Source organism: Boleophthalmus pectinirostris, unplaced genomic scaffold (assembly GCF_026225935.1).
Source record: "Boleophthalmus pectinirostris isolate CB_2022bp ecotype Guang Dong unplaced genomic scaffold, ASM2622593v1 HiC_scaffold_6, whole genome shotgun sequence".
Lineage (NCBI taxonomy): Eukaryota > Metazoa > Chordata > Actinopteri > Gobiiformes > Gobiidae > Boleophthalmus > Boleophthalmus pectinirostris.
Window position 1 is genome coordinate 133,641 of NW_026571447.1, and position 22,206 is coordinate 155,846.

Consider the following 22,206-nt stretch of genomic DNA (forward strand, 5'->3'; position numbering starts at 1 on the left):
TGTTTTCAATTGACTTATATAATATTTAATAAATAAAAATAAATCAAGAGTATGTTTTTTCAATATATCACAGTTCTACACAGTGTTGTTACCTGTGCATGCCCATCAACATTAATACCCCATGTGTGTTCTGTGGACAGACCCCCACACAGTGCCTGGGCCTCTCCTGATCTCCCGAGCCTCTGAGAGAGCCAGTGAGCAGCCATCATGGAGGATGACAGCCGATACAGGGATGGCCGCTCGGAATTCATCCGCGGGGCCAAGGACATCGCCAAGGTGGCCAAGAAGCAGGTGGGAAAGAAGGTTGGGCGGGGCATGGACCGAATGGCGGATGAGTACACACGACGTTCTTACAAGCGCTTTGAGGAGGAGGACGATGATGATGACTACGGTGTGAGTGGAGATGCAGGGTACTACCATAGTGACAGCCGTGGAGATGAGGATGCACACAGTGACTCCACTGAGGGTCACGATGAAGAGGATGAGATCTATGAAGGAGAGTACCAGGGTATTCCCCGGGCAGAGGGGAAGGGCCCTGGGCTGGATGTGCCCCCACAGACCTATAGGGACCTAGCTGTGGCAGAGGGAGAGCGCAGAAAGGACCAGGAGGAGCTGGCAGAGCAGTACGAGACCATCCTCCAGGAGTGTGGACACGGCAAGTTCCAGTGGACCCTGTACTTCTGCCTGGGGCTGGCCCTCATGGCGGATGGAGTGGAGATCTTTGTGGTGGGCTTCGTGCTTCCCTTCGCAGAGAAGGATATGTGTCTTTCTGAGCCCAACAAGGGCATGCTGGGTAAGTGACTCACATTAACACCTGGGCGATATGGTAATACAATCTAATTATGATCTAATCCCTGTGACTATCTACTATTTTGATCATACCTTCACTCTTTCTCTATTTAATGCTGCTACTCAAAGGCAGGCGCCTTTGTCCTATTTCTCCTCAACCTTTGGAAGGCTCTGAGTTACTGAATGCTGAATTGAACCAGTCAAGTGTGAGCTGTACAAGCTCAATTAGTCCACATCATTCTACATTAAGTAACAAGTAGATGTATGTGTCATCATGCTAATATTCCACATAAGCTAATAAAGCATGTGCAGCTGTTTATCCTGAGACTTACTGTACCTAAAGATTCTTATGTCCATCTAATAGTGGCACTGCTCCACTTAAAAAATAAAACCATCTCTTTTCACCAGATTTATTTATTTATTTTTTTGTAATCACTTTGGAAAAAGTAAACAAATGTAGTTTTCTCAAGCAAAAGACATGGGAATTTTCACATTGCTGAGTATCTTGTTTTGCTGTGATCAGCTCTTGTATAACAGGCCTGACTCATGCTCATGCACCAGCTCTCCCCCTCCTCTCACTACTCCAGTGCCAGGAAGGGACATGTTTCTAGGGTAACATACCCTTCTCTGGTAATGTAGAAAAAAAACAACAACAACATAATAATAATAATAATAATACTATGTATTGTAGTTCTAAATATCTGAATTTCCATGTGTTTTAGTTTTTAGTTGTGTCTTAGCAATATGTTTTGCTTTACAGCTGAATTGGCCTTACTTCCTTTTTTTTTTTTTTTTTTTTTTTTTTTTTTTTTTGCTTTGGCACATTTTCTAAAACCTTTTATATATTGGTCAAATCTTTTGCACACTTTCCAAAACTATTCACAGACACAAAACAATTCAGAATGAAACTATGTGTGTGAACCTGGTTCACACGTTTGCAATGCATAAGTCTATATGACATTGTGTTTCTAGTGCTTCTGTGGCTGTTTATAAAATGTCTCCATAGTGTGAACTGTGTAGCAAGTTTTAAAATTTTTTTTCATATATTTAGACTTTAGTGTCAAAGTGATTGAAAAAACTGAAATCACAATAGAATCAAAATCCATCCATCCATCCATTTTCGTCTGCTTATCTGGGGCCGGGTCGCGGGGGCAGCAGCCTAAGCAGGGACTCCCAGACTTCCTTCACCCCAGACACGTCCTCCAGCTCCTCCGGGGGAACCCCGAGGCGTTCCCAGGCCAGCCAAGAGATATAGTCCCTCCAGTGTGTCCTGGGTCTTCCCCGAGGCCTCCTCCCGGTGGGACATGCCCGGAAAACACCTCCCGAGGGAGGCGCCCAGGAGGCATCCGGAACAGATGCCCGAGCCACCTCAACTGGCTCCTCTCGACGTGGAGGAGCAGCGGCTCTACTCCGAGCTCCTCCCATGTGACTGAGCTCCTCACCCTATCTCTAAGGGAGCGCCCAGCCACCCTGCAGAGGAAACCCATTTCGAGCGCTTGTATCCGCGTTCTCGTCCTTTCGGTCACTACCCAGAGCTCATGACCATAGGTGAGAGTATGAACGAAGACTGACCGGTAAATCGAGAGCTTCGCGTTTCGGCTCAGCTCCCGCTTCACCACAATGGTCCGATACAGCGACCGCATCACTGCCGAAGCTGCACCGATCCGCCTGTCAATCTCACCCCTCCGGCCCCTGACTGCGCCTAGAAATTCTGTCCATAAACACAATGAACAGAATCGGTGACAAAGGGCAGCCCTGGTGGAGTCCAACATGCACCGGGAACAGGTCTGACTTACTGCCGGCAATGCGAACACAGCTCCTGCTCCGGTCATACAGGGACCGGACAGCCCTTAGCAAAGGGCCCCGGACCCCAGACTCCCAGAGCACCCCCCACAGGACACCACGAGGGACACGGTCGAATGCCTTCTCCAAGTCCACAAAGCACATGTGGACTGGTTGGGCAAACTCCCATGAACCCTCGAGCACCTATGGAGAGTGTAGAGCTGGTCCAGTGTTCCACGGCCAGGACGAAAACCACACTGCTCTTCCTGGATCTGAGGTTTGACTATTGGCCGGATTCTCCTCTCCAGTACCCTGGCATAGACCTTACCGGAAAGGCTGAGGAGTGTGATCCCCCTATAGTTGGAGCACACCCTCCGGTCCCCCTTCTTATACAGAGGGACCACCACCCCGGTTTGCCAGTCCAGATGTACTGTCCCCGACCGCCACGCGATGTTGAAGAGGCGTGTCAGCCAAGACAGCCCCACAACATCCAGAGACTTAAGGTACTCAGGACGGATCTCATCCAACCCCGGAGCCTTGCCACCAAGGAGCTTTCCAACCACCTCAGTGACTTCAGCCAGGGTGATGGATGAGTCCGCCTCCGAGTCCCCAGCCTCGGCTTCCTCCTCGGAAGACGTGACGGTGGGATTGAGGAGATCCTCAAAGTACTCCTTCCACCGCCGGACAACATCCCCAGTCGAGGTCAGCAGCTCTCCCCCCGCACTGTAAACAGTGTTGGTGAAGAACTGCTTCAGGAGTCCCCCGAGCCAGCAAGGCCCGATAGGACTCCTTCTTCAGCTTGACAGCATCCCTTACTTCCAGTGTCCACCACCGCGTTCGGGGATTGCCGCCGCGACAGGCACCACAGACCTTACGCCCACAGCTCCGAGCAGCCGCATCGACAATAGAGGCTGAGAATGAAGCCCACTCGGACTCCATATCTCCAGCCTCCCCCGGAATCCGGGAGAAGTCCTCCTGGAGGTGCGAGTTGAAAGTCCCTCTGACAGAGGGCTCCGCCAGACGTTCCCAACAGACCCTCACTACACGCTTGGGCCTGCCAGGTCTTTCCGGCTTCCTCCTCCGCCAGCGAACCCAAGTCACAACCTGGTGATGATCAGTTGACAGCTCAGCCCCTCTCTTCACCCGAGTGTCCAAGACACGTGGCCGGAGATCAGATGACACGACTACAAAGTCGATCATCGACCTCCGGCCTAGGGTGTCCTGGTGCCACGTGCACTTATGGACACCCTTGTGCTTGAACATGGTGTTCGTTATGGACAAACCGTGACTAACACAGAAGTCCAATAACAAAACACTGCTCGGGTTCAGATCAGGGAGGCCATTCCTCCCAATCACCCCTCTCCAAGTGTCACTGTCGTTGCCCACGTGGGCGTTGAAGTCCCCCAGGAGAACAACGGAGTCCCTGGTCGGTGCACTGTCTAGTACCCCTCCCAAGGACTCCAAGAAGGCCGGATACTCAGCACTGCTGTTCGGCCCGTAGGCCGACACCACAGTGAGAGACCTGTCCTCGACCCGAAGGCGCAGGGACGCGACCCTCTCGTTCACTGGGGTGAACTCCAACACACAGTGGCTGAGCTGTGGGGCAATGAGCAGGCCCACACCAGCCCGCCGCCGCTCCCCGCGGCCAACGCCAGAGAAATGGAGAGTTCAGCCCCTCTCAAGGAGTTGGGTTCCAGAGCCCAAACTGTGCGTGGAGGTGAGGCCGACTATATCTAGTCCGTAACGCTCAACCTCCCGCACAAGCTCAGGCTCCTTCCCCCCCAGAGCTAGTCTCCATGTCCGGAGATCCGGTCGTCGAGGCCCCTGCCGTCGACTGCCACCCAGATCTCTCTGCACCGGCCCCATATGGCTCCTCCCGCGGGTGGTGGGCCCACGTGAGGACGGCCCCACGTCGCTCCTTTGGGCTAAGCCCGGCCGGGCCCCGTGGGGGAAGGCCCGGCCACCAGGCGCTCGCTGACGAGCACCCACCCCAGGCCTGGCTCCAGGGTGAGGCCCCGGTGACGCCAATCCGGGTGACGTAACTGGCCTCTGTGTGTGACTCATCATGTGGGGCTTCTGAACTGTTCTTCGTCTGACCCGTCCCCCCGGACCTGTTTGCCTTGGGTGACCCTACCAGGGGCATGAAGCCCCCGACAACATAGCTCCTGGGATCATTCGGGCACTCAAACCCCTCCACCACGATAAGGTGACGGTTCAAGGAGGGGAGAATCAAAATCAAAATTACAATTTGAACGGACACAATAAGCAAATCGCAAAGGCTGCCATTTTTATGTTCTATGTTATTATGTGTGTACTAGTAAGATGCTAACTCTGTAGGTAAGGGTTCTACAATCATGTTCTGAAACACATGGAAATCTTAATAATTATGCCTTACACTTGTAATCCTCTTTACACTCTGAACAAAACCTTACATTGTAGTCTATTCATTCCAAACTCACTGATGGGAAGCTATTATAGTAGACAGAAGAGAGTCAGCTAATCTGTATCATCAGCCCCTCAATCCACCTCTCACTCATGCACACAATGACAGAACTCCAAGTGGGAATCAATCCTGAAACCTTTGACCACTGCTCTAACCACTGAGCCATTGTTGTCCCAGTGTGCACCAGTCCTTAATGACAAACTTGGATTAGTTTATCATTTCATATTTCAGTCTTTTTGTGCTAAGAATGTGAACTTTATAAATTGAAATTGCTTGTCAGAAACCAATATGCAAAAAATGCGCAATGCAAATAGATATTTTCCCCAAATCTGGCATGGTGAGTGCAGTGTCTTGCACAACAGCACAACAACACACTATAGACTGGTAGATGCTGGGGATGAACCTGTGTCCTAATGGTGATTGTGTGTGTGCAGGGCTGATCGTATACCTGGGCATGATGGTGGGTGCATTTGTGTGGGGCGGGCTGGCAGACAGGATCGGCCGCAGACAGACACTCCTCATCTCTCTGTCCATCAACAGCGTGTTTGCCTTCTTCTCATCATTCGTACAGGGCTACAGCTCCTTCCTGTTCTGCCGCCTGGCCTCAGGAGTGGGGTGAGATCTCCTGTCTATCTAGTAATCAAAAGTTTGGACACATCTTCTTGTTCACTTTTTTTTCTTTAAGTTTGCTACTTTCTGCATTTTATATACACACAGAATGCATCAAATATATGAAGTAAGATATCTCCATAAATATGGCAAAAAACAAACAGCTCATTCCACTCAGTCCAAGAATCTACAATATTAATAATCAGGGAAATAAAGAAGAAAAATTAAATAAATTAAAAGGTGTTTCCACTTTTGTCTGGTAGCGTAATGATAGCTAGGGTTGAATAAGTCACATTTATGTCTAATTATTCCTTCATTCTGCTATTTAGTCGTTTCAGCTCAGGCCTTTTAATAATACTATTTAATAATGGTTTACTGGGATTATCTTTCTTCATTTAATTCTTAATCAGTGGCATAAAGTTTCAGTATTATTGTTTATTGCTCTGTAGCAATATATCATGCTTCAAAATGTGTTATGGTGACCAGCATAGACACACTGTACACCACAAAAAAAAATTAAATTAAATAAAAAAAAAAAAATCTAAATAGCTACCCTTTGCTTTGGTCACTGCTTTGCACATCTTGGAAATTCACTGATGAACCCTGACAGAGACATTTAATTCTGTCAGCTGGACAAATGTTTTAGGGTGAAAATGTTTCATCACTCATCTAAGTTGAGAACTGAAGAAACCACTTGGAAGGGTGGTGTAACATACCTGGACAAGTGAGGGATTACACAGATATGAAACCTGACAAGGCATAACTGTGAAGTGAAACCATTTCAGGTGAGTTCATCTTGAAGGTCTAAAATATAAATGCATATTTAGAGATATTCAAAATGTTTCCTTGCTACATACTGTAATTGCATACAACTTGAATCACGTATTTGATGTCTTCAGTATGTATCAATGTATTATGTAGTCAGTGTGAACTTAGTGTAAAGGAGATGGTGTGTCAAAATGTTTGATAGTAGTGGAAGCAGTAACTAATTCTGTTATGACACAAATATTTCAAACTCAATTTTAATACTAAGGAATAGACTGAATACTGATTCCAAGACCTTATCTATCCTTTGGTTATATTACCATGTGGCCTTACATATGTGTAATCCCTCAGTCATAGGGATAGTCAGGTAGTTTCTACTAGTTCATAGGTGTACATTAGTCCATGTAGTCTTAAACTTGCTTTGGTAGTATCAATCATTTTTTGTTTTTTCAGTATTGATACTCAGCTCAAACTAGATACTCAAATGAGTATCCAGTTTTGATACTAGTTTTAGTATTGAAACTGAGCTTAGTTTTTAGACTTTTGATAACCCCAGAAGGAACTCAACACTAATTTCTTTTTAGCATTGGTGGCTCCATTCCCATAGTCTTCTCCTATTATTCTGAGTTCCTGGCCCAGGAGAAGCGAGGGGAGCATCTGAGCTGGCTCTGCATGTTCTGGATGATTGGAGGTATCTATGCATCAGCGATGGCTTGGGCAATCATCCCACACTACGGTAAGTCCTGCTGCGCCAGATTGTTCAGAAGAAAAGGCTACAATGAATACATTTCACCTGTCAAACTAAATTGCACATAGGGTAGCTACTGCTCCAGTATATCTGTATGCTCCTGCATACCCGTGTGCTCTTAACATAACATAACAACATAACATCACATACTGTATTTACATCTCCATCTTACGTTTTTTTTTTTTTTAATACCTTGCCTAACTAATTTTCTGTGGGAAACACTGAGAGCATTATCAATATAATAATAAATATAAATATAAAGCTTAAACTGAGCTTACAAAAAATGTACATGGTGTATTTGCATAGCATTTTTTGCACTAAACACTTAGCCTGTTATTTTCCACATGATTGCTCAGATGTGTGACCCTTCCCTGTGCTCCTCCTGTGCCCTGTCAGGTTGGAGCTTCCAGATGGGCTCTGCATACCAGTTCCACAGCTGGAGGGTCTTTGTGCTGGTGTGTGCCTTTCCCGCTGTGGCCGCTATCTCTGCCCTGACCACCATGCCAGAGAGCCCACGCTTCTTCCTTGAGGTCAGCCCCAACACTCAGTAGGAACACCACATTACAAAAGAGGCTAATGCAAAACCTTGGTGTGGTGCTGCTACTGCTACCAGTATCCCTACCTAAAACTCTTAAATTTAGAGATAATTTTTCTTTTTCTTTCTTTTTTTTCATTTTCTTTTCTTTTCTTTCTTTCTTATTTTCTTCTTTTTTTTCAAAGCCTGACTTACTACAGGACAATGGAAATATTTGAATTTCAATTTACTGCAAACAATCACATAAATGCTGTAACTGACTTTTAAAACATCAATCACAAAAAGTTACTCCTAAATGATAGTCTATTCTTCCTCTTCAAGTAATCTTGTTAAAATGCCCATCCTTTCCGCTCACTCTCCTCTTTCGTCCTCCAGATTCCACCCATCCTCCCCTCTTACTCTCCCCTTTAGTCCTCTAGACTCACCTCTCCTCCCCCTCACGCTCCCCACAGGGGCACACAGTGTTTTAAATATTGTTGTTGTTGATGTAGAATGGGAAACATGATGAGGCCTGGATGATCCTGAAACAGGTCCATGACACCAATATGAGGGCCAAGGGATATCCTGAACGCGTCTTCTCTGTGAGTCCACTTCTTAATACAGTCTATGTTTTTTAAACATGGAATTGTAGGATACAGGTATGAGAATATGAATGTCAACTCTCGTGTCAGGTGACCACCATAAAGACTGTGAAGCCTCGGGATGAGCTGGTGGACATGGGAGATGGTGCACCCTGGTATGACAAGTGGAGGATAAAACTCACAGCACTGTTCCATCAGGTAACAACGATGTCCAGAAGCTTTAAGAGCCTAAATTTGTATCTCTATTGTATTAAAAGTATTATATTGCACAAAATGTACTCATCTGAGCTTTAAGGCCTGTTATAATGTTGCTACTTCAGCAAAAACAGACCTGGAGTTGTGTTTTGTTTCATTCACACATGTTTGAGTTATCCTTTATTATTAGTCTGTCTACATTTACAAAGTTTAAAATGCTCTGTTCCACCTTGTGATGTCATGTAGTGGTATTTTTTTAAGTTAACAGCTACCTTTTACCTTTAGTTCAGTAGAGATTGGCAATTTGAGAGAAGAACTCATCCTAAATATGCAAGATTTCTGTGAATTAAACAGAACAAAACTCCAAGTATGTTTTTGATGAGCAAACAACTATTATAACAGATCAGAAAATATCTTAATATGGACACAGAAATCCTGCATAGTTAGGCTGTGTGTTCCTCTCTCTCAGTAAATAAATAAATAAAACTTTATATTCCTTTTCAGTTCATACTGATTATTGTCTGCCATTCAGAGCCAAAAAGTCTCTTAAAGGTACCGGTCCTCAACAAAATAGTCCAAGGTTCATTCCAATACATCACACAGTTACGTAGCATTATGATGGCTGTTGGACATCTGACACTGCTGGTGAAAATTGGCCAACTGGTTAAAATGGAAAGTGATGCCTGTACGTATGCGCTTACATGCTGTTACTGCTTCGATGTAATGTGGGTGTAATAATAATAAGGGATTCCTCAAAAATATGTGAATGAAGCAAAACACAACTTTTGGTATGTTTTAATGAGCTAACAGCATTATAAAATGGCTTAAAGCTCACAGGAGTTATAATATAAGACCTTTAAAGGACCCTTCCCAAACGTATTTGTGTGCACATTATGCAGGTATTCCACCAGCAGGGGTCTCATTGCTTTGCTGTGTTTCAGGTGTGGGAAAACTTCCAGGCTGTGTTCTCTCCTCAATACCGCCGCACCACCTACATGATGATGGCTGTCTGGTTTTCCATGTCCTTCAGGTCAGCACATTTCTGCTGCACACTGATTACGCTTCTCTGTCAGAACACTTCTAAAACATCTGAGTGCAAGTATCTGTCACACACATCAGGAGAGAAGGTTAAAAACCACTTACCATCCACCCACCCGCCGGTGGGCGATTTTCCAATAAAAAATGTTCACTCTGTATATTCACCTTCATTATTGTTTTCACTACTGGCATGCCATACATCTTTTGAAAGCTTAATTTCTCAATAAAACAACCATATCATTCATTTTATGCCGTACAACGAGCCCAAAACGCGATAACTTAAAAATTCACATCATAATCAAAGAATAAGATACGCATTTCTTACCTTTGAGCCGGTTCTGTCGGTCCAAAACGCGTTCAATCCATGAAAAGTTGTACTCAATAAGTCCGTAATAATCCACAGAAAAAGAATATCAAGTTGTTTTTTCCATAAAATAATTCCATGTGGATAAATAATCCAGAAAATCCTCATCCGTATGAATGGATGAATGAATATGATATGTTGCCTTCCCGAGCCTTCTCCCTCTCTGAGTTCCGTTTCTCTTGGTGCTCTTGGGTACGCTTGTTTTCCTCACACTCTTAGCTTCAAAATGAGACCCTCCCCGCTGTTGTCGGTGGCGGGGTTTAGCTGGGACAAGCCACTGAAGAAGCTAACGTACCCACGTACTTCCTGGCTTTACGCACGCGTCATCAGTTTGTTTACGGGAAATCTCTTCAGTCATTGGCTCTTCCAGAAAGTGATTGACATATTGTTTTAGCCTATCACCAGAGCTTTCAAACGGTGGGTGGGACATGCAGATAGGCTTTGAAAAGGAAGCTGTGTTTACAAGCGCAACAAAGAGGGACACAGAGAGCAGTGCGGGAGGGGCCTTAGAGGGCACATCTGGCACTTGACATTTTTGGCTACTTTTAGTTTTTTTTCTTGAGAAAACATGCCTAAAGCTCAGAAGAATTAGTATTATAATAATAACAATTATTATTATTATTATATTATTATTATTATTATTTTGGCACAAATTTGGCTTGTGCTGAATTGTCATTTTGTTTACACAAAGGCTCACAGCATCAAAACCCTTTGTCCTAAAGGTCTGAAATTCTACACAGTTGTTGCCAACAACTTGAACAATGAGTGTAGAGAGTCACAAATGCCTAGCATGAAGTATGCCCAAGCTAAGGCCTTTATTTTTTTCAATTGTTTTTTCAAAGCAAAAAAATACAATTTTTAATTGACTGTCCTGTAGGTTAGGCAGCACTCACAGTCTTCATATGCATATCTACAGAAACTAGAATGCCTAAGCTTTAAAATGGTGCCTCACACAAGCATGTGGGTTCTAAGGTTTTCTTTTAATAAGCTATGGCACTTGGGTATGTAGTGCTATTGTGCACACGCCAAATTAGGTGGATGGTAACAGGTTAAGCGTAGGTAGTTTATGTATTTTGAGCAGCAAAAATAAAGTGAGAAAAAAATAATAACACGGCAAAAGACTATACTGTACTTTATTACCTACAGACCATTGTTTGTTTCATACCTTCTAAAATGTAAAACATAATCAATACAGAAGACCTAATCAACCCATCAGACTACTGAAAAAAAAAAAGATTCTGACAGTGTAATTTAAAGAGGGGTTTAGTTCTAAGGGGTATTATGCTACTGCATGACATATTTAGAGGTTACCTTTAATTGATCTGAAAATGCTATATTAGCTGAAAACAGCATATTTAATTGTAAGCTAGCTGCGTGCACTAAGTCACTCCCTGTTCAGAGCACTCAATCAGTTTGCATTTGTACAGTTGTAGTGTATTCTTTTGTATCCTGCTCTTGTATATTTATGAAAAAAAAAATGGCTGTGTTGGAGTGTGGGTCACATAGGCTTGTGGGATGAGTACAGGGTTCTACTGACAACTGTAAGGACAGTCTGAATAGTGCCCCAATAGTAAGAGATCACAAGATCACTCGAATATCCATGAATGACATAAAAAACTTCTGCTTTTGCTGAATACTTTGTCTTTCAAATTTTATATTGTCATGAAAATTTTATAAATAAAGTGAGGTTTTAAATACAATAGAAAAATATATCTAAAAGAGCCCTGTTGCATTTACAACAAAAATTATAAGCAAGATTTTTCACAAGGCCAGCAATGTGACCGTATTTCACCTTACGGCCCACTGCTTGGTTAAGCAGTAACCCTTACAACAGTCACATGCCTGTGTCTTTGACCTTTGCCTGTGCAGTTACTACGGCCTGACAGTGTGGTTCCCTGACATGATCAAGTACCTTCAGAAGCAAGACTACGCCTCCCGCACTAAGGTCTTCATGAAGGAGAAGGTGGAGCATGTCACCTTCAACTTCACCCTGGAGAACCAGATCCACCGTCAGGGAGCCTACTTCAATGACAGGTGTGTACCAGCCTCCTCAGGCTCCTCAGGGATCCTCATGGTTATTGAGCATGCTGACCTGTTCTCTGTTTGCAGGTTTGTCAATCTGAAGATGAAGTCTATGGTCTTTGAGGACTCACTGTTTGAGGAGTGTTATTTTGAGGACGTGACTTCTAGTAACACCTTCTTCAAGAACTGCACTTTCATTGCCACGGTCTTCTACAACACAGGTCAGGCCCCTGCCATATCTACAACTCCCTCGCGGTTCCAGGTTTGGTCAAGGATGGGAGAACAACTAGTAGAGGCAGTGCCATCCAGGCTACTAGAATTACTAGCATTCTAGGCAGGAGTCTTTTTCTTTTACAAACTAGAATTACTTGGACTTCTGTATTGCTTGGTTAATGCTTGGTTAATTTTCTGGTTAAACATTAAAAAGGGGGCATTTTACTGGGTATTCTGTTATTTTGTGTTTTTCACTGTCTATATGGCTTTGTGTCTCTCCTCATGCCATGCAGATCTGTTCAAGTATCGGCTCATCAATAGTAAGCTGATCAATAGTACCTTCAGGCACAACAAGGAGGGCTGTCTGCTCAGTGATGTAGGGGATGACAACAACGCTTACATGGTGTACTTCGTCAGTTTCCTCGGTACACTGGCAGTCTTGCCGGGGAACATTGTGTCTGCACTGCTCATGGACAAGATTGGGCGCCTGCGAATGTTAGGTAGGCTCCACAGTTATACATACAGTACAGGCTGGTTAGATGGACTCCACAACTCTATGTAGGTTGGTTAGGTAGGTCCCAAAGTTCTATGTATAGGCTTGTTTGGCTGGTTATTATTTATTATTTATTTAATTAATAAAGTATAAACAAGACATCAACAGTATCATAACATTAAACATACAAGAAATGAATGAAAAGGAGAACAAAGATGAGTCATCTTGTGCTATCTGCCCCCTTTTCCATACAATACACTGACAGTGAGAGTTACTGCAAAACATTTCAAATCAATACATTTCATTTAAATCACAAAGAGCAATCAGTTGCAAACATACTGTATCTCTTCACTTTTATACACTGGATTTTATGTACTTTTAAATGTCATTATTGTACTCAATCAACAAATGAACTCCTTTCACAGCAATGCATCCATAATCTTGGTTCTGAATCTCATTTTTTTTTTTTTTTTTTAACATGTCTATTCCTTTTAGATTATAGTGGGGTTTTTTTTTTCAAACTGTCTTTTTTATTTACAGGTAATACATTGCACTTTGCTTTCTACTTTTTCCTACTTTTTATTTTGAGGATACTCAAAGTCAACAGTATCATAAATACTTTAAATTTGACAAATAACTGGTTAGATGGCTCTCTATAATGACTGTTGGTGATAATTTTCAGGGCCCTTTTCTGTAAAATAAATAATGATTGTAGGTACACTTCTACACATTACCAGTATCAGAATTCACAATCACAATTCTAGAGTTATACAATGTTAATTATACTGCACTATTTAGTGAGAACTTTATTTGCAGCACAGCAATTGTTTTGGAACTCTTGCCTTTAGTGTAATGTAGGCTAGATAGGATACCCCCACAGTCTTATATATTCACCTTATTCTGGAAGTTGCCATGGACACTGCCATCGTCATTTGGGTTGTATTATTTTGTATGGGGCTGCTGATCTTGACAGCAAATAAGTTCAATATGGACTATAAAGCCGAGAGAGAATCGGTACAATGTGACATTTTAAGTAAATGAATGGACTTTTTGTCATATTTGAGATGAAAATGTTTCCCAAATTTTCTGTTGACATGAATAGGATCCGGAAGTGCCACCGCAATTTAGGAGTATTTAGAGGCAAAAGTGGCTAAGGTGCATAGGCTGGTTAGGATATGCCCCAGTGTTTCATGTTGGCTGGTTAGAATAGGTCCCACAATATTATGTAAACTTGTTAGGATAGACCCTACATTTCCAGGCAACACGGTGCTATGTATCTATCATCTAAAATCACATACTAATCGATAACAAAACTAGTATCAAAACTATATCCTCATTTAAACTCATTTAATATCACCCTAGTGGCAAGGGCTATCAGTCATTTTTGAAAACTTCCATATCTAAGATTTATTCTTTGGGTGTGACCAAGCTCTGTCATTGTGTCCTTAGACAAGACACTTTACCATTGCCTAGTATGAATGTGGTGTGTGCATGAATGATTGCTGGTGGTCAAAGGGGCCAGTCTGCCCCCAGGACAGCTGTGGCTACAGTAGTAGCTTACCATCACCCAGTATGGTGTGAATGAATTATGACACCCTTTGAGGGACTGTCTATGACAAAAGCGTTTTACAAGTGCAAGGCATTATATTGTTATTATTATTGTTACAAAAAGTCTACTTGATTAGATTTTCAGTTTTTTAATTTAAGTAAAATAATTTTAATTTCAACAGAAGCAGTGTTATGTTTTTTTCTATTTCATGAATTAGAAATGTATGTAAACTTAAAAGGCCACACACCATGAAGCAATCCATGGAACAGTAGATATAGACTTAGTTCTATGGGAGATACTCCTCTGTGAGAGTCATCCTTGTACTTTGCAGCACTCTGTGAGACCCTGCTTTGAAACAATAAAGACAGACAGGCATCACATGGCCTAAAACAAAATACAGATTTGTGTTAAAAATGCATTTTTCGACACAGGGTTTGAACACTACAAAGATAACTATGATACCACTGAAACTCCACCACACCAAAATATAAAGTTTAGCTATGAAGCTTTTTAAAAATCACAAATAACCCTTGCCACATTGAGTGATGTTAATACGTCAAATTTTGAGGTCTTGTGAATTAATTTGGTAATTATTACCATACCTTACCAATTATTTATGTTGAGAATGACGTTATATTGTCTAAAACAAGATTCTTTTCATTACCATTGTGGTGTCAAAATCAGAGTGTCAAGCCTATTCCTTAGTATCATGACAACAGTAGCTACGTAGACCCCAAAGTTCCATCTTGGCTGGTTAGGATAGGTCCCACAATATTATGTAAACTGGTTAGGATAGACCCTACATTTCCATGTATAGTCTGGTTAGAATAGGCCCCACAGTCTTATATAGGCTGGTTGCTATGCAGAGACTGGCTGACCTGCTGTGTTGTACCATGCAGCGGGCTCCAGTGTGATCTCCTGTGTCAGCTGCTTCCTGCTCTCCTTCGGAAACAGTGAATCAGCCATGATCGCTCTGCTCTGTCTCTTTGGAGGCATCAGCATTGCCTCCTGGAACTCTCTGGATGTCCTGACCGTGGAGCTGTACCCCTCAGATAAGAGGTAGGTCCCACTCATCAAACCGTGCTACTGTGTGCCAGCTGGAAAGTGTCAACTCTGCCGCTCCATTCTGATCCATTTATTTAAACAGTGCTAGACTGAGTCTAAGCCTTGTGAGGCCATCAAGGCATCAAACATACTGAACAAAAAGAAACTAGCTACAATGTACCATATATTTTGCAAAACTTTAGGGGGCAGCAGCAATACTTGTATGTGCAGAGATTGTGCAAAATTGTCCTTTTGATGCTCTTCAGTAAAGGGACCATTCTCAAATACAAGGCACTCAAAAAGTACAAAATAATTAAAAATCTTTAATACTACATAACAGATAAAGTTAAAATCATGCCAATGCTTTTTGGCTCTACCAAATGCACCATATATGTTTGGTATATATATATATATATATATATATATATATATATATATATATATATATATATATATATATATATATATAATATATATCCATCCATCCATCCATTTTCGTCCGCTTATCCGGGGCCGGGTCGCGGGGGGGGAGCAGCCTAAGCAGGGACTCCCAGACTTCCTTCACCCCAGACACGTCCTCCAGCTCCTCCAGGGGGACCCCGAGGCGTTCCCAGGCCAGCCGAGAGACATAGTCCCTCCAGCGTGTCCTGGGTCTTCCCCGGGGCCTCCTCCCGGCGGGACATGCCCGGAACACCTCCCGAGGGAGGCGCCCAGGAGGCATCCGGAACAGATGCCCGAGCCACCTCAACTGGCTCCTCTCGACGTGGAGGAGCAGCGGCTCTACTCCGAGCTCCTCCCGTGTGACTGAGCTCCTCACCCTATCTCTAAGGGAGCGCCCAGCCACCCTGCGGAGGAAACTCATTTCGAGCGCTTGTATCCGCGATCTCGTCCTTTCGGTCACTACCCAGAGCTCATGACCATAGGTGAGAGTAGGAACGAAGACTGACTGGTAAATCGAGAGCTTCGCCTTTCGACTCAGCTCCCTCTTCACCACAACGGTCCGATACAGCGACCGCATCACTGCCGAAGCTGCACCGATCCGCCTGTCAATCTCACGTTCCGTCCTTCCCTCACTCGTGAACAAGACCCCGAGATACTTGAACTCCTCCACTTGAGGCAAAGACTCCCCACCCACCCGGAGAGGGCAAGCCACCTTTTTCCGGTCGAGAACCATGGCCTCGGACTTGGAAGAGCTGATCCTCATCCCAGCCGCTTCACACTCGGCTGCAAACCGCCCCAGTGCACATTGCAGGTCCTGGTTCGATGAAGCCAACAGGACAACATCGTCCGCAAAACAGCAGAGATGAAATCCTGTGGTCCCCAAACCGGACCCCCTCCGGCCCCTGACTGCGCCTAGAAATTCTGTCCATAAAAACAATGAACAGAACCGGTGACAAAGGGCAGCCCTGGCGGAGTCCAACATGCACCGGGAACAGGTCTGACTTACTGCCGGCAATGCGAACACAGCTCCTGCTCCGGTCATACAGGGACCGGACAGCCCTTAGCAAAGGGCCCCGGACCCCATACTCCCAGAGCACCCCCCACAGGACACCACGAGGGACACGGTCGAATGCCTTCTCCAGATCCACAAAACACATGTGGACTGGTTGGGCAAACTCCCATGAACCCTCGAGCACCCTATGGAGAGTGTAGAGCTGGTCCAGTGTTCCACGGCCAGGACGAAAACCACACTGCTCCTCCTGAATCCGAGGTTCGACTATCGGCCGGATTCTCCTCTCCAGTACCCTGGCATAGACCTTACCGGGAAGGCTGAGAAGTGTGATCCCCCTATAGTTGGAACACACCCTCCGGTCCCCCTTCTTATACAGAGGGACCACCACCCCGGTTTGCCAGTCCAGAGGTACTGTCCCCGACCGCCACGCGATGTTGAAGAGGCGTGTCAGCCAAGACAGCCCCACAACATCCAGAGACTTCAGGTACTCAGGACGGATCTCATCCAACCCCGGAGCCTTGCCACCAAGGAGCTTGCCAACCACCTCAGTGACTTCGGCCAGGGTGATGGATGAGTCCGCCTCCGAGTCCCCAGCCTCGGCCTCCTCCTCGGAGGACGTGACGGTGGGATTGAGGAGATCCTCAAAGTATTCCTTCCACCGCCGGACAACGTCCCCAGTCGAGGTCAACAGCTCTCCCCCCGCACTGTAAACAGTGTTGGTGAAGAACTGCTTCCCCCTCCTGAGGCGCCGGACGGTTTGCCAGAATCTCTTTGAGGCCGTCCGATAGTCCTTCTCCATGGCCTCCCCGAACTCCTCCCAGCTCCGAGTTTTTGCCTCCGCGACCACACGGGCTGCAGCACGCTTGGCCCGCCGGTACCCGTCAGCTGCTTCAGGAGTCCCCTGAGCCAGCAAAGCCCAATAGGACTCCTTCTTCAGCTTGACAGCATCCCTTACTTCCGGTGTCCACCACCGGGTTCTGGGGTTGCCGCCGCGACAGGCACCACAGACCTTACGCCCACAGCTCCGAGCAGCTGCATTGACAATAGAGGCCGAGAATGAAGCCCACTCGGACTCCATATCTCCAGCCTCCCCCGGAATCTGGGAGAAGTCCTCCCGGAGGTGCGAGTTGAAGGTCCCTCTGACAGAGGGCTCCGCCAGACGTTCCCAACAGACCCTCACTACACGCTTGGGCCTGCCAGGTCTTTCCGGCTTCCTCCTCCGCCAGCGAACCCAACTCACGACCAGGTGGTGATCAGTTGACAGCTCAGCCCCTCTCTTCACCCGAGTGTCCAAGACACGCGGCCGGAGATCAGATGACACGACGACAAAGTCGATCATCGACCTCCGGCCTAGGGTGTCCTGGTGCCACGTGCACTTATGGACACCCTTGTGCTCGAACATGGTGTTTGTTATGGACAAACTGTGACTAGCACAGAAGTCCAATAACAAAACACCACTCGGGTTCAGATCGGGGAGGCCGTTCCTCCCAATCACCCCTCTCCAAGTGTCACTGTCGTTGCCCACGTGGGCGTTGAAGTCCCCCAGGAGAACAACGGAGTCCCCGGTCGGTGCACTGTCTAGTACCCCTCCCAAGGACTCCAAGAAGGCCGGGTACTCTGCACTGCTGTTCGGCCCGTAGGCCGACACCACAGTGAGAGACCTGTCCCCGACCCGAAGGCGCAGGGACGCGACCCTCTCGTTCACCGGGGTGAACTCCAACACACAGCGACTGAGCTGTGGGGCAATGAGCAGGCCCACACCAGCCCGCCGCCGCTCCCCGCGGCCAACGCCAGAGAAATGGAGAGTCCAGCCCCTCTCAAGGAGTTGGGTTCCAGAGCCCAAACTGTGCGTGGAGGTGAGGCCGACTATATCTAGTCGGTAACACTCAACCTCCCGCACAAGCTCAGGCTCCTTACCCCCCAGCGAGGTGACATTCCATGTCCCCAGAGCTAGTCTCCATGTCCGGAGATCTGGTCGTCGAGGCCCCCGCCGTCGACTGCTGCCCAGATCTCTCTGCACCGGCCCCATATGGATCCTCCTGCGGGTGGTGGGCCCACGTGAGGACGGCCCCACGTCGCTCCTTCGGGCTGAGCCCGGCCGAGCCCCGTGGGGGGAGGCTCGGCCACCAGGCGCTCGCTGGCGAGCACCCACCCCAGGCCTGGCTCCAGGGTGAGGCCCCGGTGACGCCAATCCGGGCGACGTAACTGGCCTTGCTCGTACACTCATCATAGGGGCTTCTGAACCGTTCTTCGTCTGACCCGTCCCCCCGGACCTGTTTGCCTTGGGTGACCCTACCAGGGGCATGAAGCCCCCGACAACATAGCTCCCGGGATCATTCGGGCACTCAAACCCCTCCACCACGATAAGGTGACGGTTCAAGGAGGGGTATATATATATATATATATATATATATATATATATATGAGGGAAGACAGTTGGAGATTATTTGTGGTAAATTGTTTGTGATGGTTTTGTTGGCACGGTAAAAGGCAAAAGACAACTGACAGCAATCAAATATTGACCTCACTCTAGATGTTTGAGTGAACTTCACAAAGCATAATGAATGTGAAGTTTTTCTTTACAAGCTCTTAATGCATTACAAACCATGAACTTACTTCCAAACTAGAAGAGCACTACAGCAGGACAAAGACTGTGAATGGTACTAGATCACACCCCAGTTTCATTCCGGTGTCAAATGGTAAATTAGAAATGAGGAGAATATCTCAAGATCATTTATGTTCTGAAGTGCCAGTATCTGAAATACAAAATGAGATTGTGCAGATTTCTCTCTGTACCAGCAGGTCAATACATGCATTTATTTATGACATCAGGTGGTTCATTGGGAATATTTCAGAGCGTTCAGATGAACATGGTGATGTCTATGTGAAATTTATGAATCAAGATGACAGAACCCTCATGTGGCCTCCTGAACATCGGCAGAACCATGTTGGGGCCCGTTTCAGCACAGAATCTGTTGTATTAAAGTACCAGAAATTCAGGGAAGAAGAGCACGAGATTATCGCCTTGACCCTCCAGATTGTGACAGGATCCAAACATTACTTGTGAAGTTCATTAGTCGTTAGTAACACTTAGTGTGCAAGATGCCAATACAGATGATCTACATGTAGGCGGCAAAGGGACCAAATGGGCACTTTTTTCCAGTATGTTGGTATTTTCCGCTGAGGTTGTTTTTCACACTGAATTTTTAAAATATAATTTCTAGCAGTTGAACAAATAACAGACCAGATTATTGTATTTTGGTAACTTTTGTGTCAGTATCAATTTTTTCCTTATTAATGTTTCTGCCTTCTTGTAATATTTTGGTGCAAAAATTATACACATATGGTGGTCCTGAAAGTCATGGTTATAGAATGAGAGAGTTTGTGATTCAACAGATAATGAGTTTTCCAATTGTAATTTGCCTTTGATCAGTTTCCATGAATACTATCTTAACTTTTGTTGCTTTACTTCTACACCATGAAAAGCTGTTTCTTTGTGAGATAACAAATGATCTTACTCAAATAAAAATAGAATAAATAATGCAAACAAACCTTTTTTCATAATTTTGTACAGAGTTAATAGTTGAATTTTCTCAAAGAATTAATGACACTTTTCCAAGCCCTTATAATATGCAAAATAGTGTTTAAGGCTATTAAAGGGAATTGAACCTTTCTGCAGGTGGAAAAGTACTTGAGCTCCACCAGAAATGACCCATGAGAGATCATTTTGAAAAATCCCTTTGAAATGAAGGAAGTTAATAGTAGATGATATTTTAAACTAATCAGAATATGCCAAAGTTTTTAAAAAAAATTATCAACATCTAACTGTGCCCACATGGGGGACCAAGGGTCCAAAGGTGGCATGGTGGCTGAGTGGTTAGCACGCATGCCTCACAGCAATAAGGTTCCGGGTTTGATCCCTGGGTCGTCGGGGCCTTTCTGTGTGGAGTTTGCATGTTTTTTTTAACACAGGTCCTACAGCCTGGTAGGACCTGTTCTACATCTCTCCTCTTAAGGTTAAAGTAAAAAATGTGCGCTGTCCCTGTCCCCCCCCCCTTCAGAAAAAGTGAGCATGGCCCCAAAATTTGAATGGGCCATAACTCAGGAACAACTCAAGGAATTGAGATTCTTTCATTTGGTGATTTTAGACATGTTTGGAATTTTTTTTCAGCCAAATCTGACACGGCTCATAGGGAAGATTCCTTGAAAATGACTGATTTCATATGGACTGACCCCAGTGAGAGAAGGCCAGGGTAGGGAAGGGTTGTGAATTTGGTCTAAAATATAAAACAGTTCAGTTATTTACCTTTTTTCTTACATCATATATTTGATGTCTTCTGTCTAAAAAAAAACAACAAAACATTGAATTAGAAGGTGTGTCCAAATTTTTGCCTGTCAGTGTACCTTTGTGTATGAAGTTAAAGGTCTTATATTACACAAAATTGACTCTTGTGAGCTTTAAGGCATGTAAAAATGCTGTTACCACCTCAGAAACATACCTGGTTTTGTTCCAGTATGTGTTTGAGTAATCCTTTATTATTAGTCTATCTGCAAAGCACAAAATGTCCTGTATTACCACATGACATCACCAGGTGGAACATATGAAGACAGACTAATAAAGGATTTCTCAAACACATAGTGAATACACACGCATAGGTATGTTTTTGAGGAGGAAACAGCAGTGTTTTCAGTTTGAAAGAAGAACTAAAGCCTAAATATGCAGGATTGTGAGTTTAACATGAAACAAAACACAACAAAACACATTATTATTATTATTATTATTATTATTATTATTATTATTATTATTAGTAGTAGTAGTAGTAGTAGTAGTAGTAGTAGTAGTAGTATTGTGGCGCCAGTGGCAAAAACTGTTGTTGCGTCTTAGGCAAGACACTTCACCCACATTGCCTCGTATGAAAGTGGTGTGTGTGTGTGTGAGTGATGGTGGTGGTTGGAGTGGCCGATGGCGCAGATTGGCAGCGTTGCTTCTGTCAGTCTGCCCCAGGGCAGCTGTGGCTACAGTAGTAGATTACCACCACTGAGTGTTGAGTGAATAACCAATGAACTGTAAAGCGCTTTGGGTATCTTGAAATTCGCTATATAAATGCAATGATTAATTAATTTATTATTATTATAACAGACAGAAGATCAGAAAAGAGTGTAATATGGGCCCTTTAACAATGGCACTATTAACATTGTAGTAATTTTTTGTAGATAAGCTCACTTAATTGAATGTCTATTTTCAGAACCACGGCCTTTGGGTTCCTGAATGCTCTGTGTAAGTTGGCAGCGGTCCTGGGCATCAGTATCTTCACCTCCTTTGTGGGCATCACTAAAGCCGTGCCAATCCTCTTTGCCTCTGGAGCACTGGCCGCCGGCAGCTTTCTGGCTCTCAAACTCCCAGAAACCAGGGGCCAGGTGCTCAAATAGTGTGGCCCCAGATCCCACTGATGGGCTGGGCACACTGTGAATGGACACTCCATAACAGCCATGCAATAACCACTCATTATTCATTTGAGCTGAATGAAGCAGCACAGTGGCTCAAGTGACCTACATTCAAAAATGCCCTCGGACTCGAAGCAT

At 44.9% G+C, this 22,206-nt stretch overlaps 1 protein-coding gene across 1 annotated transcript; it reads left to right on the forward strand.

Moving 5' to 3' along the window:
- The first annotated feature begins 207 nt into the window (after window positions 1-207).
- Window positions 208-22,053, forward strand: LOC110168973 (synaptic vesicle glycoprotein 2A). Its single transcript, XM_020934469.1, has 12 exons — window positions 208-793; window positions 5,449-5,629; window positions 6,973-7,124; window positions 7,533-7,666; window positions 8,163-8,252; window positions 8,343-8,450; window positions 9,389-9,477; window positions 11,719-11,883; window positions 11,959-12,092; window positions 12,378-12,584; window positions 15,026-15,185; window positions 21,870-22,053. Exons 1-12 carry the CDS (start codon window positions 208-210, stop codon window positions 22,051-22,053), a joined length of 2,190 nt encoding a protein of 729 aa, XP_020790128.1.
- Window positions 22,054-22,206: the final 153 nt, after the last annotated feature.

Bases quoted from the DNA above. Each gene is read 5' to 3' on its own strand.
- LOC110168973 (XM_020934469.1), top strand. From the start codon at position 208: ATGGAGGATGACAGCCGATACAGGGATGGCCGCTCGGAATTCATCCGC. The intron at 7,125-7,532 runs GTAAGTCCTGCT...GTGCCCTGTCAG, and splicing joins GGCAATCATCCCACACTACG to GTTGGAGCTTCCAGATGGGC. The intron at 8,451-9,388 runs GTAACAACGATG...GCTGTGTTTCAG, and splicing joins TCACAGCACTGTTCCATCAG to GTGTGGGAAAACTTCCAGGC.